General features: G+C 36.2%; 1 protein-coding gene across 4 annotated transcripts in view; it reads right to left on the minus strand.

The window, feature by feature from the left end:
- Window positions 1-21,432, minus strand: part of LOC122902519 (CD302 antigen) — a 135,656-nt gene that overhangs the window by 65,392 nt on the left and 48,832 nt on the right. For all 4 annotated transcript variants that reach the window (XM_044242162.1, XM_044242160.1, XM_044242159.1 and 1 more), the window contains exons 15-24: window positions 20,870-20,938; window positions 18,531-18,645; window positions 13,593-13,628; window positions 13,036-13,211; window positions 11,722-11,789; window positions 11,361-11,440; window positions 10,629-10,768; window positions 8,340-8,445; window positions 7,949-8,109; window positions 563-692 (exon numbers count right to left, since the gene is read on the minus strand). In XM_044242162.1, the coding sequence (XP_044098097.1) occupies window positions 563-692; window positions 7,949-8,109; window positions 8,340-8,445; window positions 10,629-10,768; window positions 11,361-11,440; window positions 11,722-11,789; window positions 13,036-13,211; window positions 13,593-13,628; window positions 18,531-18,645; window positions 20,870-20,938 (1,081 nt within the window). The remainder of the gene's footprint in view (window positions 1-562; window positions 693-7,948; window positions 8,110-8,339; window positions 8,446-10,628; window positions 10,769-11,360; window positions 11,441-11,721; window positions 11,790-13,035; window positions 13,212-13,592; window positions 13,629-18,530; window positions 18,646-20,869; window positions 20,939-21,432) is intronic.

Here is a 21,432-nt window from a genome sequence, read left to right on the forward strand (position 1 = left end):
AAAAGAATGTAATTAATACCTTCTAAAAACATCTCTTTGAGAATATGGATGATTCTTATTTTTAGCACACATTTTATTTTTATTTGGATTACAATGAGGTATACACAGTGATCCGTTTATAATGCCTCACACCTTTTTGTATGTGTGTGATAAACTTAATTGTGAATGTTTACCAAAGTCAATTAAAAACATTACACTTTAAAAAAAAATTACACATTTTCTCTTTTCTCCAAGATAGAAAGTAATAACTGAAAAATGTCAGAATAGAAAAAAGAACAAAATTCAACCATAACTTACTATAATTAGACAACTCTTTTAAACAAATTCCATCTGATACTTAATTTTGATATTTAATTAAGTAAAGCAATGTTAGTTGAAAAAAAAATCACATTCCATTTGAGATAACCTGACTTACTGAACCAATATGGATTTAGCCATGTTGAAATTTTAAGGAAGCTATATTTATAAATTAATATTAATTCATTTATAAGATTTTTGTGAAAAAATATTGCATATCTCTAACAGTATAAAGTACCATAGTTATCTAGATAATAATTTATACCTGAATATTTCTGACAGAGAGACAGAGTGTGATGTTCACTGCAGGAAGTAAAATTCCATGTCCCAGTATAAGGTGACTTTTGGAGGTTGAGTATTAGTGCACAGTGGTATTGGGACTCTTCCTCAAAAATCTAAACAAAAAGGCAAACATGTATAAACAATCATGAAACTATAACTGTCTGAAGATCCTAGCAGGAGAACTTTATATTCCAAATTGGATTTTTACTCCTGTAAAAAATTCCATTAAAGAGTTGACCATGAGGGTGCCTGGGTGGCTCAGTGGGTTAAGCCTCTGCCTTCGGCTCAGGTCACAATCTCAGGGTCCTGGGATGGAGCCCCACACTGGGGTCTCTGCTTGGCGGGAGGCCTGCTTCCCCCTCTCTCTCTGCCTGCCTCTTTGCCTACTTGTCATCTCTCTCTCTGTCAAATAAATAAATAAAATCTTAAAAAAAAATAAAAGAGTTGACCATGAAATCACAAGAAATCCTTCAAAAATTTCCAAAGCATGGGAAAAGGGCAACTAACTTTAGAAATTATAAAACAGTGGCAATATTATTAAATATAAATCCTAAACAGATAAAGAAAAACTGGTAGAAGTAAGATGAAAACACAGTTATAGTAATATCTAATTCTCTGCTATCATTCTTCACATTTCAAAGCAAAAAAGTAATGATTGTCAATTCAATTTATCAGATGTTTATAAAAATTTTATGATGACAAGCTGTAGATACTACACAATAGAGAACTCATCTTAAAGCTTTGATCCGGGGCGCCTGGGTGGCTCAGTGGGTTAAGCCGCTGCCTTCGGCTCAGGTCATGATCTCAGGGTCCTGGGATCGAGTCCCACATCGGGCTCTCTGCTCAGCAGGGAGCCTGCTTCCCTCTCTCTCTCTGCCTGCCTCTCCATCTACTTGTGATTTCTCTCTGTCAAATAAATAAAATAAAATAAAATAAAAATGTTCTTTAAAAAAAAAAAAAAAGCTTTGATCCTACACTAGTCACTCCAAAAACATCTAGAAATTAAAGTATCTATTTAGAGTTCATTCCCTGACCACAAATCAATAATACTAGATATAATATTAATTCAAATTATATTGTTCCTACAGTTTTTGTATGTTTGAAACTTATCACACACTTAGAAAAATAAGACAAGTAAGCTTATCTCAGGAGCTACAGATTTTTAAAAAAACACATACATACATACATGCTTCACAATAAACACTGACCCCAAAATGAAACAAAATAATTATAGTTAAGAATAATAAGGGGAAGATCACAAGGGATATGAGTAAAACTTTTTACAGAGGCAGACATGTATTCTTCTTCTTCTTCTTAAGTTTTTTATTTGAGTATAGTTGACACACAATGTTACATTACTTTCAGGTGTGCAACATAGTGATTCAGCTTCTCTGTGTACTATGCTGTGCTCACCCCAGTGTAGTTACACGCAATCCAATTATAGTATCATTAACTATATTCTCCATGATGTGCCTTTTATTCCTGTGACTTATTCATTCTGTAAATGGAAGCCTGTACCTTCCACTCCCCTTCACCCAGTTTGCCCCTCCCCCTCCCCCTTCCCTTTGGCAGCCATAACTTTTCTCTGCATTTATAGGTTTGATTCTGCTTTTTGTTTGTTTATTCATTTGTTTTGTTTTTTCACATGAATGTTTTCCACATGAGTGAAATAAGATGGTATTCATCTTTTTCAGTCTGACTTACTTCACTTAGCCGATAATACAGCCGATTCATGTTGTTGCAAACGGCAAGATCCCATATGTCTTTATGGTTGTGTAATATTTCTGTGTGTGTGTGTGTGTGTGTGTGTGTGTGTACCACATTTTCCTTATCTGGTCTCTATCGATTGATACTTAGTTGCCTCCACATCTTTGCTATTGTAAATAATGCTGCAGTAAACATAGGGGTACACACATTTTTTGAATTAGTGTTTCAATTTTCTCTGTGTAAATGCCCAGTAAAGGAGTTATGCAAATATGTATTATTAAATATATTGTTTTTAAAAAGAAAGATGAACTAATAATTGAACACAGGAGATTAGAAAATGAACAAAAAATATAACTCCAAAAAAAAAACCCAGGGTAGAAAAATGTAGTAATATTTGTAAATACATCTCAAGCAATAGAAGTAGAAAGAAGGTGGAGAAGAGGGAGGAGAAAACCAAGAGACACCAGTTTTGTAAAATTATAAATAAGAAAAAATTAAAACACAACCAAAATAAGGTATAGAGATTTAGAAAGATAACAGCATACACAATTTTATTTGAATATATTTGAAAATCTAAAAGAGGGGTGCCTGGCTGGCTCAGTCAGAAGAGTGTGTGACTCTTGATCTTGGGGTCATGAGTTTGAATCCCATATGGGGTGTAGAGATTACTTAAATTAAATTAAAAAAACTTAAAAAAGACCCGAAAATCCAAATGAAATGGGGAACTTATCTTGAAAAGCACAAATTAGCATAACTGTTGTAAGGAGAAGCAGAAACGTCAAAATGTACTAGTAACTTCAGAGGAAACTGAAAGTTAATACTAATAGTTCATTTTAAGAACTATGTGTGAGATAGCTAAAAGCTTTAAATGAATTACTTTATGTAATTCTCACATTGTATTGTAGGTATAATAGTATCAGAATTTACCTATGAGAAATTGAGGCTTAAGAAAACTTAAGTGAGGGGAGGGGTGGGAAAAAAAAAAGAAAACTCAAGTGAACTTCTAAAGGCATACTAAATGGCTGAATGGAATTCAAACCCCAACAATGTGATTTTGGCATTTAGGCATTGGAACACTGCACCAAATCCCTTTAGCATTAAAGAATGATCTCTGAAAAGGGTTCTAGCATCACATCACTTTGCAGGTAATTGCTTCAAACTTTCAGGGAAAGATAGTTCTCCAGGCTGAGTCATTATTTCAAGACACAAAGGCAGAAAGCTAGCCAGCTTATCTTCTGAAGCTAACATAATCAGAAAAAAAAAAAAATCAGACAATATAGCATAAAAAATTAACTCTATGAACAGAGATTCCCAAATACAATTCTAATTAGTCCAATTCCATATACTAGTAAGTTAATAATCCATTCAGAGCAACTAGATTTTATGATAAGATGAAGATGGTTTAATATAAATATATGACAGTTTTAGCAGATGCTGGAAATAAGCTTTAGAAAAGTTAGTATTTATTCCTGAATAAAAGCTCTAAATAAGCTAGTTACAGAATGATATAACTTAAACGGAGTTGGCATTGGGGCACCTGGGTGGCTCAGTCAGTTAAGAGTGGACTCTTGAGGGGCGTCTGGGTGGCTCAGTGGGTTAAAGCCTCTGCCTTCAGCTCACGTCATGATCCCAGGGTCCTGGGATGGAGCCCCACATCAGGCTCTCTGCTCAGCAGGGAGCCTGCTTCCTCCTCTCTCTGACTGCCTCTCTGCTTACTTGTAATCTCTGTCTGTCAAATAAATAAATAAATAAAATATTTAAAAAAAAAAAAAGAAGAGTGGACTCTTGATCTCAGCTCAGGTCTTGATCTCAGGGTCATGAGTTCAAGTCCCATATTGGGTTGTGTGCTAGGTGTCGAGCCTACTGAAAAAAAACAAAAAACAAAAAACAAAAAACCCCAAAGAGTCAACATCATATATAACAATGAGATAGTCCTACAAAATCCAGATTACGTCTAGGATGGTGGTTATTCCTTCTGGTACTACCACAGTTCTGGAAGTCCTACCATAGGTAATAAAGCATAAACTGGTATTTGACGATTATGATTATCTAATTAGGAAACCCCCAAAAATCTAGGGAAAAACTCTGAGAAGTAATAAGAGATTTTAAGTAAGATGGCCAATGAAATAAATACATAAAAATACTAAAACAATAACTTTCTACATGTCAGTGAGAAAATCAAGAAAAAACCTGCCACTCTTAGAAGCAATGAGATACGGAGGGCTCTAAGGAAAGACCTGAATAAATGGATATACTATACCATATTCTTGAATTGAAAGATTAATAAAAAGATGTTAATTCTCCCCAAAATGTTGTTAAATTTTTATCAGAATTTTTAAAATTTGTTTTAGTTGGAGATTGACCAAATAATTATAGTTTGGAAGAATGGATAAGAATAGCTAAAACTATTTTTAAAGGTATATATAAAGGTAACTATTTTTATTATATTTTTTAAATATGTAAAATTATAGTATTTAGATCAAGGTCATAGCTATGTAAGAGTATTTAACTCATGCAAACACACAATATATGATAAAGGAGGCATCCTGTATTGCTTTTAACAAATGGAAATATATGCAATAAGTGATGTTAGACAAGATTAGGGAAAAGCATTTAGTATTTGCTGACAATATATACCATAAACCACAGATGTATCATGCTGTCAGGAGACAAAGGCAAAGAAAATACACACATATATTTGACTAACATTTATATGATGAACTTCCTAACCTAAAAGAAATGGAGGAGAAAAGGAAAAAAACAGATTTGAACGTACACCTGTGCAAAAAATCAAAACTTATTTCTACAGTATCTTCAGTATTCAGCGTTTAAGAAAAAAAAACTACAGGACTATTTTTAATAAACACAAGAAACAGAGTAAGCAGGGTTTGATAAATATTGGCAAAGAATAAGGACATTCATACCTGATGAAATTAAAATTACTATTGAACTTACAGAAGTTTGTTTTCATTTGATATAGAGAAATATAAACAAAAACAGGATTGATATATTTAAATTACCAAATTAGCAAAAATTTTTAAAAGACAATGATCCTTAGACGTAACATAGTAGAGACACTAAGAACACTGGTTCTGCAGACTCATGGACCTAGATTTAAATGCCAGCTGCATGCGTGGCTGCATAACTGAGGGCAAGTTACATGACTCCTGTTTCTACATTTTTTAGAGGTGGAGTAACAGACCTTTTCACATCTACTGCGCAGATTAAATGAAATAATGCATATGATGGATTAGCAAAGTGCCTGACACATATTAGCTGCTCAACACATGTTAGAAATTATTAATATGGTATGGATAGAATGGCAATCATAATATATTACTGACAAAAATATAAACTCATAAACCTTTCTGGAAAGCATCTGGTGACCAAAGCTTTTAACTACTTACATCTTTTGATTGGGCTATCGACTTCCAGAATTTATCTTAAAGAGGTAATCTGAACTATAATGAAAGATTATGCACAAAAATTGTTCACTGTAGCACTATTTATGATTATGCAAAAATGGAAACAGCCTGAACACTCAGCACTGGTTAGATAAATGGTGGCATACCTATCAAGAAATACTGCATTAACTATTAAAATGCTTATCAAGTACCTCTTTTAATGGTATAAGAAACTACTTATGATAGAATACTAAATGAGAAAAGCAGAATACAAGATCTTATCTATGTCAGAAAGATAATGTATGAAAAAGTCCTAGAAGAAATAATGCTGAAATACTTATCGTGATTTCCTAGATTAGGGTTCAAACATGGTCTTGAAACATGGTCAGACTCCTTTAGTTGACTCACATATGTGATAATGAAAATAGGATAAAATAGGACAAGGAGAAGAGAATAGATAGAGTAGAATAGAATAGAAAGAAAATATCAGTGTGCACACCCTGTTAAGGGCAAGTATTGTTTCCTGAAACATCTGTTTCAATTCAATATTATATTTATATTCATGTACTAAATAGTAATTTAAATATATTTCTTACAATGGGTTACGGTTACAGGTTTAAAAGCTACTAGCCTAGGGACACCTGGGTGGCTCAGTCAGTTAAGCAGCTGCCTTTGGCTCAGGTCATGATCCCAGGGATCTGGGATCGAGTCCTGCATCAGGCTCCTTGCTCAGCAGGGAGCCTGCTTCTCTCTCTGCCTCTGCCTGCTTGTGTGCTCTCTCTCTCTCTCTCCAACAAACAAACAAATAAATAAATAAATAAAATCTTTTTAAAAGCTACTGGCCTAAGTGGGATCAGGGTTGATAGTTTTCTGTATTGTGCTAACTCTTCTATAACTCTCAAATTTTCTGTAATAACCAAGCATTATTTTATATTTACTTTGTACATAATTATACATGACTCAGAGTTCTCTTTGCCACCAACATCTACCTTGAGCAAAGTTATACTGTATCAGGAACATTGGCTGATTATTGTCTAGGGCATATCTTTGGAATCTGAGTCTAAAGTTAATTTCATCTTTGCCATTGTGCAAAAGGTGGTCAGACAGAGCAGTGGGCAGCAGAATCACTGTTTAGGGTCTTTATTGTTAATATGATACTTTTTCCCCTTTCTTTATGTTTGGCTGTTAGGCAAAAATCATCACTAATCATCAATTTTGTACTATTGGCCTCAGGAGAGAGCCTCACATCCCAAAATGTTAAGTAAAGCACTTTTATTTGCTTCTATTTGCATTTCACTACCTGATAGCTTTTTTGTGGTTGTGAAGTAAGTGCGATGGAGTCTGGAGCTGGTGTGAAAACCTGGGGCACCTGCTTGAATGCCAGGGAACTCCTGTGGTTTTTCTTGGGATAATTTTCCTGAGATGGGAATCAGATGAGATACAAGTCACCCAGTTAAAGCACACATTCTATAGTTCTTAGTATGTTCAATTCTGCAACCATCATCCCCAATCTTTCCTTGTACCTTAGCCTCTGGCAATCCCTAATTTACATTTTATCTTTGAAGATGTGCCTGCTCTGAACATTGCATTTAAATGGATTCATAAAATAGACCCTTGTTCTTAATCCAATAATTTATAGGAGACTTGGGTATTTCTCAGAGCTATATAGATTTTTTTTCTTTTAGAGAGAGAGAGAGAGCGAGAGAGCAAGTGTGTGCACACATATATGCACGAAAGCAGAAGTGGGGAGTGGAGGCAGAGGGAAAAGGAGAGAGAGATTTTTTTTTTAAATTAACATATAATGTATTATTTGCCTCAGGAGTACAGGTCTGTGAATCATCAGTCTTAACACATTTCACAGCACTCACCATAGCACATACCCTCCCAATGTCCATAACCCAACCCTCCAACCCTCCAACCCCTCTCCCCTCCAGCAACCCTCAGTTTGTTTCCTGAGATTAAAAGTCTCTTATGGGTCATCTCCCTCCCTAGTTCCATCTTGTTTCATTTTTTTCCCTCCCTAACCCCCACAACCCCTGGCCCTGCCTCTCAAATTCCTCATATCAGAGAGATCATATGATAATTGTCTTTGGAGAGAGACAATCTTAAGCAGCTCTGTGCCCAGCAAGAGCCCAAGGCAGGGCTGGATCTCACAACCCTGAGATCACGACTTGAGTTGAAATAAAGAGCCTAATGTTCAACTGACTGGGCACCCAAGTGCCCTGAGCTATATAGATTTCTGATTAAAAAAAACTTACATGTGTTGGTATTTGCAGTCTCCCACCAACTAATAATGGGTGAAAGTTACTGTATGTCAGCTCTCGGTTATCTGTCCATTTGCTTATCCTTTCATAGGCGGTCCAGCGCAAACCAATCCATAAAGTAGCTTCCATTTCCGGAAGCAAGGATGTAATAAAATCTGTCAGAAAGAGATTTTTTTTTTTTAAAGCATTTGACTTATTCAAATTAAAGATACACTAAAAATGTCAATGAATACCTCTGGTTTACCTACAAAGAGATTCTTTCACTTATTCTGTAACAAAGTTGTTTAAGAAGATTTTTTTTAATATGGTAATTCCCCAAAGCCTCTCAGAACTGACTTGGCCCCCAGTTCAGAATAAAACATGTTTTCAAAAATAATTCCATTACCTTGCTCTCTCTGGCTCAGCACTGAAGGAAGGGTACCACCATAGGTATGACAAGTATCACTTGCTTGGGAAAATGTGAGAGACTTTGGTTTGACTTTTAGAAAACACTGCAAACAAAAAACATATATGAAGCATAAGATTCCAGACACAGGAAAGCTCACATAGGAAATCAATACCTCCTCTTTACGAGGGCTGCTAATTTTTGACATGGAGATATGTAAATCACAAAGTGGTACTATATGAATGCAGATCTACACCCTCAATATAAAAAACTAGAGATTGTTCTATTAGTCAAACTATTTAAAAAAAAAATCTCCCATTTATTGAGTGCATCCCATGTGCTAAACAGTAAGCATAATACTATCTCATTTAATTAATCTCACAACAAATGCGGAAACTGAGGCACCGGGCAGTGCAGTAACTTCACCCATAAGTGAAATAGTCAGACAGCGGTATGATCAGCATTTAGATTCTGTTCCATCTGATTTCAAGGGCTGCACTCATAATCCTCACCTCCTTATATAAAAACATACATTTTAAAAGAAATCACCCCCCTTGCTTTCTTTTTTCTTTCTTTATTACGTTCAGTTAGTCAGCATATAGTACTTCATTAGTTTTTGATGTAATGTTCAACCATCCATTAGTTGTGCTGACACCTGGTGCTCATCACCATACATGCCCTCCTTAACACCCATCACCCGGCTACCCCATCTCCCTACACTCATCCCCCTGTCCTTGGGCAGGAGATTTTAATTCAAATTTACATCAACTATGTAAATTAATTTAGTCCCCATATCTTTGGGGGAAAAAAAGATTGTTCTAATTTTAAAAAGCCAAAATATGTCCTTACTATTTTAGCTTTGGAAGAGTCGTCATAGCTTCCTTTCTCTTTTTGATGTGATGATCATGTTAGTGTGGAGTGGTACACCCTAAATAGTGTTCCTTGAACCATTCTACAAAATGCTTTTTTTTCAGCCTCCTTAGACACTGGAGTGGCCAATGAGCTATATATGTCATTGGGTGGCTTCTAGAAAAGACCCTAGACAAAACACCCTGAACTTGAGCTTGGAAGTTTTATTATGTTAAAGATGACAGAGCAAAAAGACAAAAGCAGTTTGGATTTGAAGATGTCCTGGAGCTTCCGTACCAGCCCCAACCTACTTACTGTCAAACTTCTTTCATGTGAGAGAACAGACTTTTTTTCCACTTTTTTCTTTTTTTAAAAATTAACATATAATGTATTATTTGCCCCAGGAGTACAGGTCTGTGAATCATCAGTCTTACACATTTCACAGCACTCACCATAGCACATACTTTCCCCAATGTCCATCACCCAGCTACTCTATCCCTATCACCCCACCCCCCAGCAACCCTCAGTTTGTTTCCTGAGATTAAGAGTCACTTATGGTTTGTCTTCCTCCCCGGTCCCACCTTGTTTCATTTTTTCCTTTCCTACCCCAAATGACCCCTCACCCTGTTTCTCAAATTCTTCATATCAGGGAGATCATATGATAATTGTCTTTCTCTGACTGACTTATTTGGCTTAGCATAACACTCTCTAGTTCCATCCACGTCGTTGCAAATGGTAAGATTTCCTTTCTCTTGATGGCCGCGTAGTATTCCATTGTGTATATATACCACGTCTTCTTTATCCATTCATCTATTGGTGGACATCCAGGTTCTTTCCATAGTTTGGCCATTGTGTTGTTTTAACATAGAATAGCAATCTCTTACTTAGCAGCCAAATGCATTTCCAGAGAGATACATTTACCAATATGGATTATGCATTTCAAAGATGCAGATATGGAAGGTAGCATTTCCCAAACCTATTTAATCATTGAACCCTTTTGGAGGCAAGATCAATGACTGATATTTTGTTAACATATGTGTAGTGTAGTACCTCAAAAAGTTTGGGAAATATTGGTCTAATTTAATTGGTAGATGCTACTTGAATGCTTTCTTTCAAGTGGAAAATACATCATCCAGAAATTGTCAGTTTCCTTCATGCTATACAGTTTTATTACTTAAAGTATTATAATCCATTGACCAATTAACTTCAGCAATTTAAGTTTACTAGCACAGAATAGGAACATAGTTCTTTGAAAGACCTGTAGGCATTACTAACTTGAGAGTTGACTTGGTTTCTGGCACTCTAGGGGATCAGGCGAGTTACTGAGACACATAGAGGCTATCTTAGTGAGGTTATTTGATGGGCTGCAATTCTGCCACAGGCCACACAGCCATCATGAAAGCAATCATCATCTGTACAATGTAGCAATTCTCTCTTTACCTTATTCTGAAAAGTAATCCAATCCCCAGAGCACTGTATTTTAGCTGCAGAATCTGGACTGTATTTTTCTAATGAAGAGACGTTATATTTTTCACAGATGAAGGGCAACTTGGTACCACAGTCTGTCGGTTTATTTAAGTCTGAGAAATGAAAAGCAAGATTACAGGGGTGAGAATTTTCCATTCAGCACATTTTAAAAACAATCCAGTAGTAACGAAAATCTCTTTCAATTGATCTTTCCCAAACAGTTAAAATACATTCCTTTTCTTCTCTAGCCCTTTCTATATTTTGTTATTACTCATATCAGTAGGTTATAGCATATCATAATTGCCTGTAAAAATGCACACATTTGGTGGAAGGACCATAGTTACCTCCACAGTGGCCGATGGTGGGAGATAGGTTGAAAGCGAAGGTTAATGAAGGGGTAAGAGACCTAAACTATATTTAGAATTGCTACCTGTTTATCTTTACAAATTTGTCTATATGCTTCTCAGGAATGAAAGCAGTAAGCTTATTTATACGTAATGGCTTTAGGATAAAGGAAGTCAAAATATTCATAGTGAAAAGCACTTTTATTTGCACTTGGAATTTGAGCCATGGCCATTAGCAATAAGTCAAAATAAGATGAAGCTACAAAATGTGTAATCAAAAGGAAAGCAAGGTTAAGCTGGTAATTGAATCTGAAGTTCACATATTACATAATCAACATTAAAGGATTTGGAATTAATTTACCGCTAAACCAAGTCTTGGCAGACATGCACAGGCATTCCTCCCGAAATGTTATAGGAAAGTGAGGCCATCGGTATCGTGAGCTGAAAGAAAATGAGAGATTTCACAGCTCATAACGTAGTTACATGTTCTATTCTGGTTTTTTTTTTTACTGTAATTTTAATTCTAAATTTAATGTTATGCCATTACTTTATACCCCTTATTTCTTGATGCTAATATGCAAAAGGACTTGGTTTCTGTCTGTAGTCCACACAGCTTACGGATTAATGTTCAAAACACATTATAAATAGCATTTTCTAAAGGGGAATTTGGGATGGCTCCTTTCCAGTGACTTTACAAAGGCAGCATCAATGGTGTCACATACTACATAGAATGATGATCTACTGGCTGCTCCGCAGTTCTCACCCACCACTTCTGTTCATCACCAGATATCTGAAAAACAAACCGACCAACCAACAAAATCACCCATCCTTGTGTGTGCTGAGTTTTCTGGAAAAGTTTCATTTAAATGCCCAGTCCCACCATATCCACAACTGCTAACATTTCCAGACATTCCATTACTTTGGTCTCTAAATTATAGGGTCCTTTCATCAAAGAAGTAGCTGAAAACTCTTTGGATAACAGTATGAACTATTTTGCATAAGAAAATATGGTCACTGTAATTATAGGCATATGTTAATTGGATATGGAGTGTTCTATTGCAAATAATTGTAAATTAAAAAATATAAAATTAGGGACACCTAGGTGGCTCGGTGGATTAAAGCCTCTGCCTTCAGCTCAGGTCATGATCCCAGGGTCCTGGGATCGAGCCCCACATCGGGCTCTCTGCTCAGCAGGGAGCCTGCTTTCCTTCCTCTCTCTCTGCCCACCTCTCTGCCTACTTGTGATCTCTCTGTCAAATAAATAAATAAAATATTAAAAAATACATATATAAAATTATTTTTCCTACAAAAAGCTGTTTTACAAAGTTAGTTATTAGAAGAAATAAAAACTCACATTAACTAGGGGTGCCTGGGTGGCTCAGCTGGTTAAGCATCTGCCTTTTGCTCAGTTCATGATCCCAGGGTCCTGGGATCCAGACCCACATTGGGCTCCTTGCTCAGCTGGGAGCCTGCCTCTCCCTCTCCCTGCTACTCCCCCAAGCTGAGCTCTCTCTCTCTCTATCAGATAAACAAAATCTTTACAAAAAGACAAAACTTAACTTTTAGTACAAAAATCCAACAAAGAATTAGAATATTTTATATTATCTAATTTCGCTCTTTGACACTTATAATTAATCTTGAATATTTTAAAACATTATACAGTTCTTTTTTTTTTTTTAAGATTTTATTTATTTATTTCACAGACAGAGATCACAAATAGGCAGAGAGGCAGGCAGAGAGAGAGGGGGAAGCAGGCTCCCCACTGAGCAGAGAGCCTGATGCAGGGCTCGATCCCAGGACCCAGAGATCATGACCTGAGCCAAAGGCAGAGAGGCTTAACCCACTGAGCCATCTAGGCACTCCTATGCAGTTCTATTTAACTTCTCTGACATGAAATGAATTTGGATGTTGTTAGGTAAATTTTACTTGAAAGCAACATTTAACTTCTATAGATTTGGTAAGATTTCTAAAATAATTTCTAATGAAACAAATAGAAAAATAAGAAAAATATTTTAAAATATATTCTCTCAAATTACATTTGCTATTTTGTTTTTGATAGCTTTTAGCCCTGCAAGAGATGTCACTGTAGCCAGAGAGCTGTGATTGCTAGCACAGTACAGGACAGCTTCTTCATAGTTCAAGTGAGGATCAGCAACAAACCAATATTCACTCCCTTCAATTACAACTGGAGGTCCATGAATTCCAGCACGCTCTAAAGACGAAGAAAAATAATGGAGTTACGCACAGATCAAACTGCACCCTCTCAGCATCAATCAGTGTTTGAAAGTATTTATAAGTAGTAATGCATTAGATTTTTGACTTGCTCTGGCCAGGGCAGTGCTGCTTGCCAAGCACCAAGGATTTCGGAGCCAGTGAGAGACTTTGCCACCCTCCTGTACTCACAGAGGGGAACAAATCCAGGCCCAAAGCCTCATCCCCCACCAGCCAATTACCTTTCCTGCTTGGAGGTATTTCATCTCCCTTGAAGAGGTAATAGAGAAGCTGGCACTTAGGCCTGGGCTTCAGTAATTAACAAAGTACATGACTGAGAAGGTAGAGCAGCTTTGGCTAAGTTTCAGTTTTCTTAACTTACCTGGATTGTACCAGTCTGGTGTTTTTGGAATACGGCCTATATAAGAAAGAAAGCAAAAGGCTCAAGATTAGTATCCAATTACAGATAATGTCATACTATAAGTAAGTGCCTTTAATCTAACTCAACAGCACTTGCAGGATTGCTGAGTTCGACCATTTCTGGCCAAACCATTTTCTTTCATATGATGATTGCTTCGGTTTGAATTCGTGTGGCTTAAGCTAAAGCTGCGTCAATGACAATCAAAAAGGCAGACCCGCTAACTATTAAAGTATTCCTAGCAGTTCTCTACCTTATATCACCGAAGCCACAAAGGAAGACTAGATGGATAAATTACAGCTAATAATTAGAAAGTGTAAGTAAGTAAATGAATATATTATCCACATTACATAGAAGCAGTAAGGAGTAGGCACCAAGATAATCATCACTGCAGGATGAGGTTATTCAAAAACTACTTCTTCCTCTAATACAATTTGAATAATTGTTCTATAAACCTGGGTCGCTAGAGTTCATTGTCCCCCAGGGTATCTTTGTGAACAAGGGACAGTAATTGAGTATTGAAACTTTTGAGGAGGTGAGAGACAAACAGGGAGAAAAATAATAAAAATCACCCAGAATTCCTGGTTGGAAAGAGAAAATATGGTACTTTATAAAGAATGATGGGCCTTGAAATTGGGTGGGTCAGGTTCCAAATGCCCTCAGACCTTCACTGCTGTGGGACTTTGATCAGCTGCCAAGGTCCTTGAGACTCAATTCTCTATTCTATTAAAAAACAAGGGCGCCTGGGTGGCTCAGTGGGTTAAGCCGCTGCCTTCGGCTCAGGTCATGATCTCGGGGTCCTGGGATCGAGTCCCGCATCGGGCTCTCTGCTCAGCAGGGAGCCTGCTTCCTCCTCTCTCTCTCTCTCTCTCTCTGCCTGCCTCTCTGCCTGCTTGTGATCTCTCTCTGTCAAATAAATAAATAAAATCTTTAAAAAAAAAAAAAAAAAACAAGACTCGGGGCACCTGGGTGTCTCAGTGGGTTAAAGCCTCTGCCTTCTGCTCAGGTCATGATCCCAGGGTCCTGGGATCAAGTCCCACATCAGGTTCTCTGCTCAGTGGGGAGCCTACTTCCCCCCTCTCTCTCTGCCTGCCTCTCTGCCTACTTGTGATCTCTGTCTGTCAAATAAATAAATAATCTGTTAAAAACAAACAAACAAACAAAAAAACCAAGACTCCACCACCTATCTCACAACGACTATGAAAATCACTTTAAGATGACCTCTACAAAAGCACCCAAACAAATCCAGGGCTGAACATCTCCCCACAGGATGCTAGTTGCCTTCCTCTCCCTTTTCATTCTGGTTGTAGGTCATATGGCTTTCAAGGCAAAGACAAAGTTTGATGACTATTAGAAATTACAGGGTAAAATAGCTATTCTTAATTTTGCTGTTATATCTGGGCCTAATGCAGAGAAGATCCTACTCAGAGGACTGCCTGTATATCCAACATCTTGGTTTCTCTCTGTGAGTCAGTGTTTTGTATATGGGATAATTTCTATCAACAATGGGTTAAATCAATTAAAAATATGCATAGTTTCTTGTTTGTAATCTTGTCAAAAACTTTTGTTCAGACACATGAAAAAATGCCCAACATCACTTGGCATCAAGGAACTACAATCAAAACCACAATGAGATACCACCTCACACTGGTCAGAATTGCTAAAATTAACAAGACAACAAATGTTGGCAAGGATACGGAGAAAGAGGAAGCCTCATACATTGTTGGTCGGAAAGCAAACTGGTGTAGCAACTCTGGAAAATAGTATGGAGGTTCCTCAAAAAGTTAAAAATAGAACTACACTAAGACCCACCAACTGCACTACTAGGTATTTATCCAAAGGACACAAAAATAGTGATTCAAAGAAGCACATGCACCCCAATGTTTATAGCAGCAACGTCCACAGTAGCCAAAGTATGAAAAGAGCACAGATACCCACAGACAGACGAATGGATAAAAAAGATGTCATATGTATATATGGTATAGGTATTGTATATATGGTATTTTATATATATGTATCATATAATGGAACATCACTCAGCCATCAAAGAGAATGAAGTCTGGCCATTTGCAGCACTGTGGACCTAGTGTTCTTATGCTAAGTGAAAGAAGTTAGTCAGAGAAAGACAAATACTGTATGATTTCACTCATATGTGGAATTTAAGAAACAAAAGAGATGAACATAGGCGAAGCGATGGAAAAATAATATAAAAATAGAGTGTAAGGCAAACCATAAGAGATTCTTAACTGTAGGGAACAAACCTAGAGTTGTTGGTGGGGAGGTGTGTGGAGATGAGATGACTGGGTAACTGGGTGACGGACATTAAGGAGGCACTTGATGTAATGAGTACTAGGTGTTACATGCAACTGATGAATCACTAAATTCTACCCCTGAAACTAATATTACAGTATTTGCTAACTAAATTGAATTTAAATAAAAATTTTTAAAGAATGTGTTCATTTGTTTTTTGGAGGAAGCTATGTCTAACGTTGAAATTTCTTTAAATTAGTGAGAAAAGCAGAATGTAAGGCTTTTAAAAAAAAATTTGTTTGCTTTTATGAGATTATGTATGTGTGTACAAGATACCAAAAAGTATAATAAAAGAATAGATGCATTTGGGTAGTGCCATTATAGGTGATTTTCCTAAAAACATTTTTATGAGCTTTATTTTTGATACTTTTGCAATTTTTTCAATTAAAAAACAATACTTTTTTAAAACTATGTATATCTATAGTGGTTATGGTTATTTAAAAAATTTTAGCTTGTTAAAATAGAGAAGAGAAGAATTAGAGAAGAATAGAGAAGAGGACTAATTAGAACCAAATAGGTCAGGTAATAAGAAAGGCAAATACTCTGGTTTCTCTTCAGATCATATGAATCTTTTTTGCCTTTTTTAAAAAGGCAAGAGCTAGAGAAAAGACACAGTGATTTAGGCTATTGAAGAAGTAGACTGCTTTCAAAAAACCAGAAAAATACAGATTGATACAGAAATAATCCAGTTGAGCAGACTCTGGTGGCTCTACTAACTGATATGCCACACTGTAACTTAGAATTTAGGGACTATTAAAGAGGAGTTTACATAACATTTAAATTCTGGATCCAACAATCAGTGATTGCTTCAAACCACTGTGAATAGGCTGAGACAGGAATTTCCTTAGTTTCAGAATTTTGTTTCTGTATGGGGAAGGCAGGGGTGTCATTATTTAGAAGATTTATTTATTTAGTTAATAGATTTATGCTTGCTAAGTTAGTTAATTCCTTTCTTTTTGTTTAAAATGAAAAATACATAACAAGAAAAAAAAGACAACCACATGCTCTTTGGAATATTTCCTGTGGTCACTGGTTTGTAATTCCTATGGTTATGCTGGTGTGAACTCTTGGGTCTTCCCCACCACTCAAACAGTAAGCATGGGGTTGGGGTAGCAGCTACTAATGAGGCACACTTTGGAGGGAGCAATGACACTCTCTGTGCCATGTTAGCAAACATCAAGTCTAATGGGAACATCACCATTACTGCTTCAAACCAGAGACCTTATCCAAATTAGTTACTTCCCTGCTTATTTAAAGGATACCCAAACTGGTTTCCTTTTATTCCTCTTAAAGGTTTAATCAAGTAATCAGAAATAACTAAAGTTATCAACACACACACACACACACACACGAGTTTCCTCTTTTATTAGTAAGCTACCAGTTGCCTTTGTGAAAGAGACTTTTCAGTTCCTATACTGGATATCATGTATTTTTTTTTTTTTTAAAGATTTTATTTATTTATTTGACAGACAGAGATCGCAAGTAGGCAGGGAGGCAGGCAGAGAGAGGAGGAAGCAGGCTTTCTGTGGAGCAGAGAGCCCGATGTGGGGCTCGATCCCAGGACCCTGGGATCATGACCTGAGCCGAAGGCAGAGGCTTTAACCCACTGAGCCACCCAGGCGCCCCTGGATATCATGTATTTTAAAGGCAATATGGTGATGGCCTTTTTAAGGAAAAAGAACAATCTTCTACTAGGTATTGGCATGAAGGAAACTTCTGGGTTCTTTAAGAGCTTAGAGGAGGATATACATTTAGTTTCAATGATCTACATTCAATTCAGAAATTTAGTTTAGAGCCTTCTGTGCAATTACCACTAATTAATTTAATATATCCAATAAAATTATTCAAAATTATTTTTAAGTTATTAAAAATAATTTGACTGTTAAAAATCTAAACATTTTCCTTTTTTCCTCAGTATTTCTTTAACATTTTCCTAGTAACAAGTTGAGTAAAAGGATATCTCTTTATTCTTCTTTCTCACCTTTTTGTCCCCAAGCCTCTACTATTAAGCGAACTAGTTTCCTGAATTTGAATTTGAATTTCATAAACTACTAGCAGTTTGGAGGTTCAGTGCAAACTACTTCTACATGTTACAGAGACCTGCCAAATTTTGCTTTCTTGACTTTTGCCTCATTCTTCCCAAGCTTATCTTCATTTTATCCTTTATTTTGCATCAAAATAAAAATTGAAGTGATTCCCTCCACTACATATCTTCTTTTAGTTGAAATAACCTTTCATTATCTAATCTCTCTAAATTCATCTTAAATTTTATCTTCCATACAAATTCTTTCATGATCAAAGAGGAAAGTACCATCTAATAACCAGCCTTGTACTTGGGGTAGGAGTCAAGCAGGATGGAGCTTAATATACTAACTATATGTATACGTAGATATATATATCTACATAGATATATATAGATAGTTAGATATCTACATGTATTATACATATAGATATATATACATATATATAACTACATCTTCATAGGCTTTTTAAAGTTATAATTATAGACTAAAATGCTCTCTTAGGTACTTTAGGCTCAACATTTACAATGTTCACATGAGAAGATTGTGAAAAGGAGTAAGTATCACTTACCTTTTGGAATCTGGCATACCCATTCAAGTTTTGTATCACAAGCAAAAGGTCTTAAGTAAATAAATTCTCTGTCATCATAGAAATGCCAGCTTCTTCGCCATGGCCTCTGAATGACCTAAAGGAGGAAGAGGATTGCAGAATACTTTCAACATGATGCAGCTTTATAAAACAGTAAAGTGTAAGTCCTATAGTCTTTAATCTACTTTAGCCCTAGTACCTAAGATATTTGTTCAATGAATGAACACTGTTTAAATAGTTAACAGCCTCATCAAGAATCTTCAAAGGGGCTGATACAGCAAATTTATCATAAGGTCATGTTTATATCCAAAATGTAAACTGTTTTTTTTTTTTCTCTTTTTGGTGATATGAAACTATAGATTGTATCTTTAAATTTCAGAAAGGTCAAGCTAAAAAAATGTTTACTTCAGTGGCTTCCCAACACCAGACTATGATGAAAGCAGATCTGTGAAAATGTGACATAATGGTCTGACATCAAGGGCCCAGGCTCCTGCTCTGGTGTTGCTCTGCACTGCTAGGATGTTAATTAACCTCCTCTATGTGATCTGAGATAGCTCTCTACAAACTCCAATTAGTAGGCAGGCAAGAAAGGAAATGGGAGGGCATAACATGGGAGGAATCTCCCTCACTTTTTGGACTACTCTCTCTTAAGGTCAAGATTCTGGTGGGTACTAACGCAAGTGAGGGGAGATTCTCCTTCTAGGACACTGATTGGCTAGCCTTGTTCCTGACATTGGCTGCATCAGTGTCTCTTTTATTTAGTTTTTTGGGGGGTAGATTTTCTAATCTCTTTACATGTAAGAACTCTTATTTACATAGAACATGGTTTTTGCAGCAGTGTTTGGAAACTTTACAAGCTTCTCCGAGGTTTTCACCTTTTCATGTGTTAAGCTGAGAGTTCTATAAAAATGGCATGATACTATTCAGTTTATTATTAGAACAATTGCTTTGAAAATAGTGCTTTCCAGTGGCCTTCTCAGTTCTATGTCTCAAGCTTCCTGCAGCATTTCTGGAAAATCACTCTCTTGAATCTCTTTCGTGGGCTTGCATAGCAAAGATATAATATATATGTCTCCCGACTTCCTCATCTTACATTTTATGTGTTGACAGTTCTAAATCCACTTTTGGCCCTTTGCACTTTTTTTTAATACATTTTTCCTTCAACTCTGATCTTTTGATTTCAACTTACTATAGGATATTTCTTACTACTAGCTTGAATTCAAAATATCTAAACTAAAATGTTAATATTTTCTCCATAAACCAGTACTTTTTCTATTTCTATAAACACCTAGTCATACTGCAGAGTAAACCCAGACACTTGGGTTTCAGTTCTGTAACCATGTATACTTACTCAGAACTTAAATTTCTTCCTCAAAAAATGAATATGAAATGGTCCCTACCTCACAAGGTCACGTATTATGTAAAATAAGTACCTAGCTCATGAGTTAACAAGTATTAGCTGATGCCACCATCATCACCATTACCAGTGTTAATCATCATTACCTCTCATAACACTCTTGTTCTTGCATAAAATTTATACCCCATCTGTCATAGCTCCTGCAATTGCTTGTTCACTTATCTCCTATTAGGTGTAAGTTCTATGAGGACAACTCTTTTCTACCTTATCTTTGGTGTATCCCCCAGAGCATCAAAGACTACTTAGACTACTTTATGGAATCAATAAATTAATGAATTTTTCAAAGGAACATGCCTAACTGGTCTTTTACATCTTCTGGTCCTACTTGCTGCATCTTGAAATCTGACTTGAGATGAATCTTCTTCATACCTTCCTTGGTTCACATCAGAAACCATTTATAATGTTGTCGCCTACCACCAATGTAATTTCCTAAGTTTATCTTCAGCCATGGCACCAAAGAAAATTTCTTGATCTGTATTCTGTCCTTCTCACTGCCTTAGTCTATTCCTTCCACTCTCTCTTTACTTGAAGCCACCTCCTCATGTCATCCCCCATTAGAAAGACTTACTCTAACCTATCTGTACAAAAGCACAGTACAATCCCACCTCCTTCTGGAAACAGGTCACAGGAATCACTTCCTCTTCTGAGTTTCATTAGTCCTCCTCAGCCTACTCATTTGGAGCCTATTACTGTACAGTGATAAGAGCCACCTTTCTTGAATATGAATTTTCTCTTCTCAAATTAAGTCTAAGGTAGCTTGAGGTGGGGCCATGGGTGTTCTTACGTCCCATTACATCTAATATCATGCTCCACACACAAAAGGCACTCTGTGGATCTGTTGCCTGACTGCATACAATGCCAAATTTATTTTTTAAATATGCAGATTTCCCAGCATTGGACTGACCTTGACAGCAGCACAGTCTCTGATATCATAATCCTGCTGAAACTCATTTTCCATAAGAATAGTAGACACCTTAAAAAACAAGAGAGGCTTGAGACCATAAGACTGATGTACAAATATTTGCAATTTAGATGTAATTTAGGCAGCTCTAATAACTCAAACACATTCACATGCTACAGAAGGAAAACTTTTTCATCTTTTCTTCAGTATCAGGATGCTAAATTATGAGATGACTTAGAAAATATCATACTGTCATCAGTTTCCAAACAAAGGAAGCTACAGTTTCAGAAGTGGAGGTTAATAGTGTATTAAGTTTGCAGCTGGAATCACAGAGAATAAGGACTTGCAAAAGAACTTTTTTTTTTTTTTTTGGCATGGACTGAAATGCTAGTTATTCAATTAACTAATTTCAGATTTGCTCCCATTTGAAAATGAAAGCCAAGAAATTTTATATTTGGAAAGAATATACGATGAATTGACACAATGGTAATATGGAGGAAATATTTAATAAATTTGAGGCTAATTTGCTCCTCTAAGTGTTACCTAAAACCTCTCTTTAGGATAAT

The sequence above is a fragment of the Neovison vison genome, chromosome 3, assembly GCF_020171115.1.
Source record: "Neovison vison isolate M4711 chromosome 3, ASM_NN_V1, whole genome shotgun sequence".
Lineage (NCBI taxonomy): Eukaryota > Metazoa > Chordata > Mammalia > Carnivora > Mustelidae > Neogale > Neogale vison.